Below are 13332 nucleotides of genomic sequence, written 5' to 3' on the forward strand. Positions count from 1 at the left end.
GATGGCACAGACATCAGAAATAAGCACTTAGTTAAACTGTGCTGTTCTTACAGGAATATATGGCAAAACAAAGCCAAATCCCCACAGGCTGTGCTATATCACACTACAGGGAAACATTTCTAGAACTAATAACCACAAACACCACTGGGCTGCCCCAGCTGTGCTGCAGAGCCCTGTAGAGAACATCAGATGAGCTTAGGACAAGCTGAGCACTGGCCATGAGCATCTGGGTTTGGCTTCAGTACTCTACAGTCTAACATTTTAACTACTTACATCCTAAATTTGTGCTCTGTGGAAGGGAAAGGCTCCCAATCAGCCAATCTCAGCACAGAAAAGGCTCTAATGATCTCCCTATTTCACAAACCTTGGCACAAATTTATGATGTTGCTTCATCCCACACATCCTGACCTCCACAAGCCAATGTTGTGCAAATCAGCTGCCAGTGTTGCTTGATTTAAATACTGTGCTAATGAAACTAAAAACTAATTCAGTTCTCAGACTGGAATTCCACTTTAAAAGCCAAGGCACAAAATGTTTGGGAGCTGTAAATTTTAAATTATGTGGAAAACATAATTCTAGTAAGAACACAAACCAGAAAAATTACTTCACCAAACAACTGCCACCAACTGTTACCAATCCCTCACCAATACATATGTATTCATACATATAATGACTCTACACTGAACTACAACAAGAATGAAACACTGAGGGTTAAGTGCTAAAAAGCTTTTACCAGCAGCAACAGTGGCTTCAATCTACAAACATACCCCCAAGTGTCTGGAGAGACCTTCATGTACATTCAGGCTTGCACTGATTTTAAACACAGAGCAAATGTACTCTTATTTAAACAAAAATTAAAGCATGAATGTGTCAGTGCATTCCTCTATGAAACAGAGTTTATAAAAAATGTGGATCTGAGTATTTTTCCTCTCAGAGAAGTGTATATATGCTTTGATGACAAATGCAAGTAGCCCCACATCACTAAAATGTAACACTGCAACAGGAATGTCCATCCAAAATGAATCCATTATAAACCAAAAAGGCCATCTTCAAATCGAGGCCCCTCTGAATAACATTAGTGAAATTAGTGAAAAGCTCATAGTATTGATCACTTCCATACAGTTTGAATCCCACCTTTTGTAAAGGGTACAAAGAAAGCATACAAGTGTTGTGAATAATATCATTAGCAAAAGAAGGGTGGAGAAAATTGCATTACATTGCATTGCAACATTAATAAACATTTAATTTCTGCATATGAACTGAGCACTCAGTCTCCTGTGAAGACACCTTAGATGCACTTGAAAACAGGGCTTAACCCAATTTTATAGCGTTCACTCCTGTTTTGAAGTGAAATGGCATGTGTTTATACAATTTTAGCAATTCTAGGAATATTTTTTATTTCTCCTCTTTTAATACCAGCACTCTTTTTGGGGGTTGTATTATATGATTTTTTCAACTCAGAAGTTCCACCTGGAATTGAGCAACCGCTAAAGCTTCGTTTTTTCCACTCCTTGCTGATCACAACCATGGTTGCGGTAAGTTAAATTTCTTAACCTGGGGATTTCACTTTTGCTTAGGTAGGATATTTGGCAGCAGGAGGAAAATGGCTTACTTAAGGGGGAAAAAAAAAAGAAGAAAGTAATTAATGCTCCTGAAGCCTGTAAGCATTGATATATGAATCCAAAACATGGTAAATTAACTCATAAAATTAATGCGATTAATCTTAAAAGCTTCTTTAGATTTTTCAGTCAAACTGTAGCCACTTCATGCTGGGAAACTGTTTAATATGAAAATTTAAAACAAATACCTAGATGTATCCTGTACCTATTGAACTGCATGTACATAGAATAATGCTCTCTGTTCAGAAACAAGCCAACATGACTCCTCTTCTTCCAAATTCTTTCTTTTCAACAGGGAAAGATTTTGGAGAAGCTGAGGATCTGCAATGATTTAACCATACTGCGAGTAGTGCTCGATGGAATACCTCCATGGAGAGATTCCAAACTGCTTATCAAAGATCTCACAGTAGATGGGGTACCCTTGAGGATTTATCAGCCCAAAAGCCCACCCACTGGCAAAAGAAGAGGAATTCTGTATTTTCATGGAGGCGCTGGCACATTTGGGAGCATTAGTAAGAAATGGGCAAGTTTTATTTTTCAAGTCAAATCCAAACCTTTACATTTTTGCCTTCAGGCATGTGTCAGTCAGTGCCTGCCCCGTCCTTCCCAGTGTCACCAGTCTTTGCTCAGTGCAAACTGGAAAGTATTTGTGGAATGAATAGTCTCATGTTAAAGAGAGTCCCATCTCTGCTTCCTTTGGGCAAGAGACCTGTGATCCAGAAATCCTTCACCTTCTCTCAGCTCTCAGTGAGGGGTCCTGCTCTACTAAGACTACCCTATCTTACATAAAAGATATAATATGGTCCAAGGAAGGATTTAAATACATTTTAAAAAAATCTGTAAATAAATTCCCACTCATGCAAAAAAGGAATCCAAATGAAGGAAAATATAAATAATGAAGGAGCAATTTGGGGAAGTTGGATTCTTGTGGTGACATGGCACAGGATACTTGATTTCTTTTCCAGAAAGGGAGATAATCCTTGTCTCAGCAGCTGGGAGTTCAGCTCCCTGAGTGCTCCAGATCTCCTTCTGAGCAGCTAAGGCTCTGAGTGCCTTCTCTGCAAGCCAAGGCCCCTAACATGGAAATCTGAACTTCGTTCCAGGGGCCAGGCAGTGCAATTTGAGGGGTTTGAATCCTTTACTGTTTCAAAGGGTTGGTCTGCACTATACTGGGCAGACTTGAATTTCCTGGCATCCTTCAGCCCTGTGCAGGAATCACAACGTAACTCCTGTGCCATGGGTTCCCCTCTACACTGGGGCACAGATAACCCACCCTGCTGTACTCAGAGCACAGGAGTCTGGGGGCAGTGCCAGGCTCATGTCTAGAGCCAGTCTGGGTGGCAGTGAGGACTCCAGGGATGGCAGGCACTCCATGATCTAAGTGACAGATGAATTCCTCTCACTGGAAGAAAAAGTCACACCACAAATTGCACAGTGAGTCCCTGTTCACGTGGCATGGCTTGATGTAACAGCCATCCCTGTACACAGAGAGTGGGACCTGACCTTTGGCTTCAATTCCTTTTGGTGTTTGATAACAGGAAAACAACATGATGACAAGCTTTCAGAAGGCCTTTGGGAATCCCCAGCCTAGGAAGCCTGAAATCTGCAACCAAATTAGCAGATGCTACACTGAAAACAATCAGTGGACAGAAAACTATGAATTATTCCTCAAATGGATGTAATACTTTTCAAATCCTAGAATTGTTGAACAGTTTGAGTGGAAGGAACCTTAAGTCTCATTCTCATTCCAAGTCCTCACCATGGGCAGGGACACCTGCTGCTATTCCAGGCTGCTCCAAGCCCTGTCCTACTTGGCCTTGAATATTTCCAGGAATGGAGAAGCAACAGCGGCTCTGGGCATCCCGTGCCAGGGCCTCACAATCCTCACAGGGAAGAATTTCTTCCTAATATCTAATCTCAACCCATTCTTTATCAGTTTCATCAATTTAATTTTTTTTAAGTCAGCAAATACATGAATAAAGGAGACTGAGTTGCTAAAACCGACTTTAATTTCCAGAAGAGTCTCCTAAAGAAGGCTACACACCCATGACACAAGAGGGAAGGTCTTTCATTTGGATTACAGCTGACTGAACAACAGAAAAAAGATGGGTTATGGGAAGTTCCTGTGAGATTCCTCTAAGGAGATCTGTACTGGGATCAGTGTTAATCAATTCATTCTATCAATTTATTCAAACAGAAAAGATGGTGCAAGGTGATGTGGTATTAAATCCTCTGAGGGTCATAAATGGACGGCTGAAAAACTGCAGAATGTCTTTATGACAGCAGAGGATCAGACAATAAAATGACAGGAGAAATGGCATGTAGAGAAGTCAAACTGATGAACAGAGCATTCTGACCTTATAAATGAAGCAATGGACTCCTAGCAGGAGCAGGAAGGAGGTCTTGGGACTATGGTAGGAAGTTACCTGAAATTGTTGATACACTGCACAGTAGCAGTCAAAAAGCAAACAAAACGCTAGCAATTATTAGCAGGAAAGGAAAGACAAAAGAGGAAACTTTTTAATGTCACTGTAATAAATCCATGGTGTATCTGAATACAGTATAGTGCTTATAGTTCTGTTTCCCACTCCTCAAAAATGATAAAGCAGTACTGGAAAGACTTGGAGAGGCTGCCTAGGTGAGAAAAGTACTTCTGTGCAGAGAATATGTGAATGAACTATGACTCTTCAGGCTGCAAAAGGTGCATAAAGACAGATACACTGAGTACAAAATCATGAGAAGCAAGAGAAGTTAAACAGGGAAGGATTTATCCACCATTTCTTACAGTACAAGAATTCCACCATGTGGAAGCAAGTATGAAAGGAGCAACTAGAAATGGCTCTTCACACCTTTGTAAGCAAGTGAGAGAACTCCTCTTTGCACAAAGCTGTTATGATTAAGGTTAAAAACAAGTGGTTTGGGTAATTCACACAAGAAATGCTAATCAAGGGCCCTAGGTATAAAGACAGCTTCTCCCTCAGGAGTGCTCTGAGCCTCAAATTCCTGTATGCTCCTTATTCCTGTTTGTCCTCAGCTTACATTCTCCTCAGACACCTTTTGTTGACCACCAGGTGAGATATGAGACCACCCAGACAGATTTCTGGGTTTCCCCAGTATCACCATCCTTACATGCTTGTGTAATGCCCTGAGAGCCACTGGCCAACAGGAAATGTATTAAATGTGTAAAGACCACATTCCATAGCACAAATTCCTTATCAGTCTCGTTTTGCAGTTCCTTCCACATAGCACATGTTCAGGAATCTGTATTTTCATTTCAAAAGGACATTTGATTTTTAAATCATCATTTTTGCTAAACTTTTTCTCTAGGAGCCTTTGAAAGAGTATGCCGCTATATGGCCAAAAAATGCAACTCAGTGGTTGTGTCTGTTGGGTAAGTGCTATTTTGCCACAGAAGTATTTATGGGAATACAGCTCTCAGTTGAAACTCTTCTGAAAAATATGCTGAAAATATCTACTCTTTTAGATTACATCCCTATTTTTCTCTTAAACCTTTCATTTACTATAGAAATATGCTTATAGACAACATATTCTAAAATAGCTGTAGCATCATTAGTTTGGCCTTCCAATCTACATTAGTTAAACCCAAATATAATCTTTAAAATTAGGAAAAAAAGTCTGCATAGCTACCACAGCAACTGCAAGCAACACAAATTGAATGTTTATGACTCCACTAACAATAACCACAGTCTTTGACATTTCAGGTACCGTCTGGCTCCTGAACATCCCTACCCAGGGCAATATTTTGACTGTCTCAGTGCCACCTTATACTTCATGAGGAATTTAGAAGAATATCACGTGGATCCTGGTCGCGTCATCATTAGTGGTGACAGCTGTGGAGCTAATTTTGCTACTGTTATTTGCCAAATACTGCTAAATTACAGAGATCTGCCAAAAGTACGTGCTCAGGTCCTACTTTACCCAGGACTCCAGGGGCTGGATTTCCACTTGCCCTCCTACCAGCAGAACGCTTTCGTCCCCATGTTGTCCCGGAAGATGATCGTCTACTTCTGTTTTCGTTACCTTAACAGAAAACCCACATTTTGGAAAGATGTTCTACAAAACTGCCACGTTCCTGATAGTATGAGACACCAGTATAAAAAATGGGTAAGTGCTGACCTTATTCCTGAAGAATTTAAGGTTAGAGGCTACGTACCACCAAAACCTGCATCATATAAACCTGAAGTCCATGAAGCTGTCAAAGAAATTTTAGCAATAACATTTTCCCCACTTTTAGCTGAAGATTCCATTATTTGCCAGCTCCCTGAGTCCTACATTGCCACCTGTGAATTTGATGTGTTGAGGGATGATGGTCTGTTATACAAGAAGAGACTAGAGGAAAATGGTGTTCGAGTGACTTGGTATCATTGTGAGAATGGCTTCCATGGAATTTTAGCCTTTTTTGGCTATGGGATTTTTTCCTTTTTATCTGGAAATAAGATAATGGACAGTATTGTGAATTATATAAACAGTTTATAGAAGTATTTTTCAGAAGAAAGATGCAAGTCATGCAGTATCTTTGGCAAGGAATATAAACACCTTGATTTATGGTTTGGATTTGGACTGCATTTTGTAGTTTTTGATTTCTGCTTCTGTAGGCACTCTCAAACAAATATTAAGACTATTTGAACTGCCACCATTCTAGAAAGTATTCTTGTAAAAACACACCAGTAAGACCGACATGAAAAAGGCAAGGCACCTAGCACATCCTGTTTCACTAAAACTATAGCAATTCCAGTATCTTTGCATGGCTGGCACACATTGAAGGCAAGAGACAAGAATCTCCATGAAGATTTTTCAACAGCCCAGAAATGCTGAAGACAACAACTGAGGTCTGCTTTGGCCCTTGTGACAGACAGGAGGTGCTGATGGTATCAGATGGAGAACTCAGCAACTATGAAGTCTTACAGCAGACACTGAAATTGCAGCCATTAATTTAATTTCCAGGTTTAGTCTCTACAAAAACTACACTGCTCCAGAAATAGGGAAGTCAAAAGGAAGGCTCCTGTCTGTAGCAGAAATCCTAAACTGGCACTAGCATGAATTTGATTTTGCTTGTGATCGGAGAAATGATGTTTCATTTTGGAACTTCATTCTCAAACTGGAATCCCTGAACTTCAATGAGTGTGTGGTTGTCAGAGAAGTGCAGAGGTGAGACTTTTCCATAACCCTTTTTTTCTTTCAAGATTATCTTATGTTCAAGGCTACCTGTTCTGCTGTATTGAAAAAATTCTGAAAATCATGTGAAGAAGGCAGAGAAGCACAGTTTTTATACATATTATCACTGTAATGCTATGGTGATTCTGTGATGCTTTCATCAACAACAAAATAAAAAACTAGCACTGCAAATATTTCTGTTATAAGAGTGAGAGTTACATTTGCTAAACACACACTGACTGATGAACCCAACAGAAACCCCCCTCCTGTGGTGAAAGGAACAACACCACACAGGCAGGCAGAGGCCACAGTCCTGCTGCTTTTATCTGGCCACATCTGTGCTGTGGTCAGTAATTAACCTACCAAACAACTGGATATAACCACACTGTGCTATAACTGTGAAAACACAATACAAACTGAAAGTCCACAAACACCACTGGATGGACTATTGTTTTTCAAATCTGGGCTTTTGCTGATTTTTGAAACAATATTTCCTTCTACTTCAGAATATTTTATGATGACCATGTGCCCTATTAAAAACACTCAACTTCCCACTAGAGAAATTTTGTAACTAAAATGACACAGTACTTTCCCCCATCACTTATAACTTGACTTTACAACAACAACATCAAACACCAAACAAAAAAAACCCCAAACCCCCCCTCCCAATGCTACCTAATAAAGTTTTTTAACCCCTTTTCTTTCCCCGTGAACTTGCAATTTATATGTTCTGACATCCTAGCTGCAGACTTAGATTCACAATTAATTCATTTGCATCATTTAAAGTACACCTTCTCTACATTAGCACAATCCTGCTCCTCAGCAAGAACAAGATAAAGCAGTTTGGTTCAGAACTCTTTAATCACTGGTTATCTTAAGTTATTCTAAGCTGTATTTGTTGCACATAGAGCTACTGAAAGTTACCTGCAACAGGGGTCACCTAGCCATGAATCTACAGTCAACCTCCTGTGGCTTTTTAAAAGCATATTCTTCTGTTAGAAGAGAGCACAAATACTAAAAAGAACTGAGATTTGGGTAATGACAGAATTTTCTAAGTGCATCTTTCCAACGAGCACTGGTGACAATCCCTTTGGCCCTTCTGAGTGACAATCATCACCTGCAGGTTCCCACTCCCGAGGAAACTCTTCAGATGGGTGTTTCATAGTGTCACAAACTCAGCACACAAATGCCCTCTGTCCATTTTCCACCTCCAACTAATTTAATACTAATGCTGTTCATTCATAACACTCTTCTCCCAGCTAAGCACTGGTTTCTTACAAAAATTCCAAAATGCTGCTGGCATAGATCTACTAACAAATCAAGGACTTTGACCAGCTTATCTTTTGTGAGATAACAGGAATGGGGGGGAAAGAAAGTGGGAGAGGGAAAGATACCTGCTAATGTATTTGTGAAAGGGAGAAGAAAGGTTTTTACTGGAGCAAACAAAGAACAGGAAGATTAACAAAGAATCAGGAAGTAACGAGACAAATATATATTGGAAAGTCAAATCAAAGACATGTCAGATCACTGCAGTTCAGTAAAATGGCAGTTGTACTCACAGTGCTGGTGTTATTCTTAGCTGGTTTTCTTGCTTCATTTATATTGTTGGTCATAGGAGCAATTAATTTTGATATTTCCAACTCAGAAATTCCTCCTGGAGTGAATCAGCCTGCAAAGCTCCGAATCATTCATATAATTTTAATATGCACAGCTGTGGTGGTAAGTGAACCTGGTGTGATTTTTGGGGGAAGAACAGAGAATGTGTAGATTTTAAACTTACTCCCATGCTAGAAGCCTGCATGGAATTATGTTCTGGAGAGGAGAGCAGGGCATTGCTGTCATGCTGCATGTTTTATTGAGCTGAGTGTTGCTAAAGAAACTTTTGCCAGACTTCTGACACTGCACTGCTCTAATCCAGTCCTGCCCAGCTCTATCTTAGGTGGTACCTAAATGCTGCCTTAACACAAGTGTGTGAAAGTCTGACTGTGCTTCTGCCCTGACTCGAGCTGACCTAGCAATGATTTGATTTATAATGTTTATCCAGGTAGGATCATTTGTATTTCCATTCTTGGTTCAGATGTCTCTGGCTTGTGCTTTCAGGATTTTGTGGGCATGGGGATGAGAATTCTGTATTTATTTTGAATATGAAGTGAGAAGCTGAACATTTCAGAATTGACCTTGGGAAGGAAAAGTTTGTCACACAAGTGACAAAATTAGGTAACGTTGTCCAAGAGGAGCTGAAGGAATTCTTCTGCCCAAAGCACATTTATATAAATCCTGTAGCAACTGAGCAGGATTGTCTGATGGGAATGAGGGGCTCTGACCAGCCCAGCTTCTCCAGGTGAAGCAGCTTGTAAAAGTGTGGGAAGGTAATCAGTCTCCAAGAGCAGCACTCAGTGTCTGGTGAGCTCTGCTGACAGAGGAACTCACTGATTCACAGGTATTTCTATGTAATGATAGGTGTAGAGATTCTCTGATGAGACATGGCATTAGACAGGAGGTAACAGAGGTTGTGCATGTATTTACTAAATTAATTTAATGGAATATCTGCAAAGATAAACAAGCCATTTAAAATTTAAGGAGGAAAACAAAGAGAAAAATATTCTCTGTCAGAAATATTCTAGATTATGGTCAACCACAATAAAGAATGCTAGATATATATTTTCATGCTTTGGCTGCATAGAAGTTGTAATTAGAGATTACATCACTTAAGCAGCTGGAAAAGCAAGTTCTCCTTTAATCATCAATCCACTGCCCACCATAAACCAGCATTGCATGCTGCAATGTAAGCAACACAGGGTGAAAGAAAACAAACAAGTTGAATGTAAAAGTTAGAATATCCTTGGTATTGTTCCATTCCTGCTAGGAAAATAGCAAATACAAAATAATAAATCATTTTATCATACAACTGGATACACTAAGACTAGTTTCTGTAAAAAAATTAAAATCAATACATTGCAAAATGTCTTAGTTTCTTCAAGAAATCTTTCCTCAAGATCAGGCATGGAGAATATTATAAATATCTGGAATTGCTGAAAAAAGGCCTTTTGTAAATAAATATATTGAGAATCTGATGATATGCCTTTTATTTATTCAGTGTTATGTTGGAGCACTATCTCTGATTTGTATAAATTTTCTGGTACCTGGCATGAATATCCCTATGGCACAGAGAATGAACAGAAGTTCATTCCTACTAAATATGTCAGGATCTTCTTGTCAGTGCATGGCACACATCAGTGAGACTTAGGAAATGGATCAAAAAGCAATTATCAAACATTCTTAATTTAGTCAACTCTACTTTGGGCAAGTGCCTGTACCATGAAAATCAGCACCAGAATAATAATCTTTTTCTATGTTTCCACATCATCTGGGGGGGAAGGATAGAATAACCAGTGAAAACTAAACTTGCTTTCAATGTTAGGTAAGGGACCTGCTGAGAAAGCAGAGCATTCCATCTCACCAGTCTGTTAATGCTGCATTGTTTGGGGTTCTGTTCTTCATTCATGTAACCCTCTCATAAGCCCTCCTGATGCTGCTGTTACTTGTTCAGTTTTCTCCTATACCTGTACAACTACTCATTAGTTTATTACTGCACTAAAAATACATGACTTAGGCACCATGAGTATACTGTCCACACAGTTCCTTTCTTTGGAAAATACAGGGTCTCTCGAGTGAGCTCTCTGTTCTCTTTGCCTTGGAACAGGGAAAGATTTTGGAAAACTTTGGCATCTGCACTCAGGTGAGCTTTGTGCGGTACATGCAAGGAAGAAAGACTCTGGGGGCAGACCCAAAGCTCTTCATCAAGGATCTGTGGTTTGAGAAAGTGCCTGTAAGGATCTACCAGCCTAAGGCTCCATCTGCCAGCCAAAGGAGAGGAGTTGTGTTTTTTCACGGAGGAGGATGGGTATTTGGAAGTCTTGGTAAGATATCTACCAGAAATATTTCAGTTAAAGAACTACATACTTCATAAATAGTAAAGTTGGTTGTTTCTTGATCTGTAGCAGTTGCAAACTTTGAATATAACCACAGGTTCAATCTTGTAATTCTTGCTGCCAGAAGAAGGCAATCTTCTGTGGATCACATGGTTTTTCTTACAGGACAATGATATAAGGGGAAAAAATACTGAAATAGGAAGATGAGGAGGTACAAAAGAGGAGCTTTGTAGGAAGCAGCAGGGAAAAGTAGAGAGCATTTCCTTCTTGAAATTATTTAATTTCTCCAATAGATAACATCTCTTCTCTGGTGAGAAAATGCAGCTCAACCTAAAATCAAACTCCACCAAATCTCTTTCAGAGACCCACGAAGAGCTGTGCCGCTTTATTGCCAGAGAAAGTGAATCTGTGGTTGTATCTGTGGGGTGAGTCTTTGCTCATGCTGATTCTGAGAGATTATTTCCTATAGTGTAAATATCACCTCCTGTCCCCTCAGTCATAGCAACAATCTGCCTCAGAGAAATGTCTCTGTGAGATTTCTCAAGTATGTGATTTACAACTTCATTTGCTGTTGCTTGGAGACACTGAAGACTCACTTGGGCTGTTTCCACTGTCTGATTACATCACAAATTACACTTTGGGATATCTAGCTGGAAAATGAAGTTTTGAATGAATATTTTGAAATTCCAAACTCAAAACTGATTGTAAACAGATAGCAAGCTACATGATCTCCTTAACACTTATTCAAGGAAAGCCTGCTTGATGGTTAGAGAAGCACAGTGTGAATGACAAGCTAATACATTATCAAAATACTGGCATAATGGTTTGGATTACAAGGCTATGTAACATAACTTTATGTAACAAAGATACAATTTGTATGAAAACCCATGAAAAACTGAAGTAGAAAGTGACTAAATGATTGTCAACAAAACCTACACTTAGTTGGCAGCTGAGTACTCCTGTGCTGTTAAAGACCTAAGAGACATAAATAAACAGATGATATCATAACAAAATAATCTGCACCACTTAATCTTACTGATGGAGACAATTATGGAGACAATTATAACTCTGCAGAAATTAGGGTGTTCCTGGATGCAGGAACCAGGACTTTAGCAATACAATTAAATCTTGTATTTCCCTCTCTTCCACTTGTCTCCGTGTCCCAGGTACCGTTTAGCCCCCGAGCACAAATACCCCGCGGCGTACGAAGACTGTCTGAACGCCACCCAGCACTTCCTGCAGCACCTGCAGCACTACGGCGTGGATCCTGCCCGGGTCACTGTCTGCGGGGACAGTGCTGGGGGCAACCTGGCAGCTGCTGTCAGCCAGACCCTGGCAGGCAGGTCAGACCTCCCCAGGCTCCGCGCTCAGATCCTCATCTACCCCGGCCTGCAGGCGCTGGACTTCAATTTGCCATCCTACCAACAAAATCGGGGAGTCCCTCTGCTGTTCCGGGAACGTGCCGCTTTCTACATGTTGCAGTATCTAAATGGAAATGCAACAAAACTGGAAGAGGTCTTGGAAGGTTCCCATATTCCTGTAGATATTAAATTTAAGTATAAAAAGTGGGTGAGTCCAGACAACATCCCTGAGGAATTCAAGGTCAGAGGCTACAAACCACGTGTGCTACTTGACTGCACAACTGAAGTTTTTGAGACAGTGAAGAGATTCTGTGAGCCCACTCTGTGCCCACTGCTGGCTGAAGACACAATCATCCAGCAGCTGCCAGAAACTTTCATCCTGACCTGTGAGTACGACGTGCTGCGGGACGATGGCTTGCTGTACAAGAAGAGGCTGGAGGACAATGGGGTTCGAGTGACCTGGTACCACCTTGAGGATGGATTCCATGGAATCATAAACTCATTTAGCAGTGACTGGTTGTCATTTCCAGCTAGAAAAAGGGGCCTTGACAATATTGTGGATTTTCTAAGAAGCTTATAGCAACATTTTTCTTTGTTTCTGTAAGAACTGCCAAATTTCTGTGGTCTTTTATGCTTCTAAATTCCATATAAGAAGTTCATATAGGACAATTTGTTAATAAACATTTATGTCAGTGCAATCACCATAAAAGACATTTCAAGTATAGTTTCTTCTAGGGCTGTCTGAAGTAGTGCATGCACAGCCTGCCTATTTTAATAATCTCTTTGGACTAGACACTTGTCCAGTACAAGTGCTGCTCTCTCAGTACCTGAAAAAGATGCAGTAAAATTTTAAGCCAACATCTGGTCTGACCTCTTTTATTCAATTACAGCTGACAATTTCATTCTTCCTAGAAGTGTGTGTTTTGGCAAAGGAGAAAGACACTGTCACTACAGTGCTATAATTCACAGTCTGTACTCTCTGCTACACGTAGCACCTGAGTTTAAGAGTCCCATTTTGAAGATGTCTGTTGCTGAGGTAACCAGATTTTATACTCAAAAAAATGAAGTCACATTAGTTAACTTGACTTTTAGAAATGTAACTGTTCCCAACAGAAATACTCTATTGACAGCTTTGTTTAAATTACAATGGGAAAAATGCTTTCAGTGTTTTCTTGTGTTTATCAAACATATGTGTATGCTGAAAAACTTGTTATACTGCTTGAATAGAATCCTAGAATGACAGAA

The 13332-nt window shown here is 40.0% G+C and overlaps 2 protein-coding genes across 2 annotated transcripts; both read left to right on the forward strand.

The window, feature by feature from the left end:
* Positions 1 to 1526: 1526 nt before the first annotated feature.
* Positions 1527 to 6116, forward strand: LOC121344124 (arylacetamide deacetylase-like 4). Its single transcript, XM_041419835.1, has 4 exons — positions 1527 to 1535; positions 1915 to 2131; positions 4947 to 5010; positions 5342 to 6116. Exons 1-4 carry the CDS (start codon positions 1527 to 1529, stop codon positions 6114 to 6116), a joined length of 1065 nt encoding a protein of 354 aa, XP_041275769.1.
* A 2220-nt stretch (positions 6117 to 8336) lies between these two features.
* LOC121344061 (arylacetamide deacetylase-like 4) lies at positions 8337 to 12667 on the forward strand. The gene is made up of 4 exons (XM_041419739.1): positions 8337 to 8513; positions 10498 to 10714; positions 11088 to 11151; positions 11893 to 12667. Exons 1-4 carry the CDS (start codon positions 8337 to 8339, stop codon positions 12665 to 12667), a joined length of 1233 nt encoding a protein of 410 aa, XP_041275673.1.
* The last annotated feature ends 665 nt before the right edge of the window (positions 12668 to 13332 follow it).

Source organism: Onychostruthus taczanowskii, unplaced genomic scaffold, assembly GCF_017590055.1.
Source record: "Onychostruthus taczanowskii isolate IOZ18803 unplaced genomic scaffold, ASM1759005v1 scaffold61, whole genome shotgun sequence".
In the NCBI taxonomy this organism is placed as follows: domain Eukaryota; kingdom Metazoa; phylum Chordata; class Aves; order Passeriformes; family Passeridae; genus Onychostruthus; species Onychostruthus taczanowskii.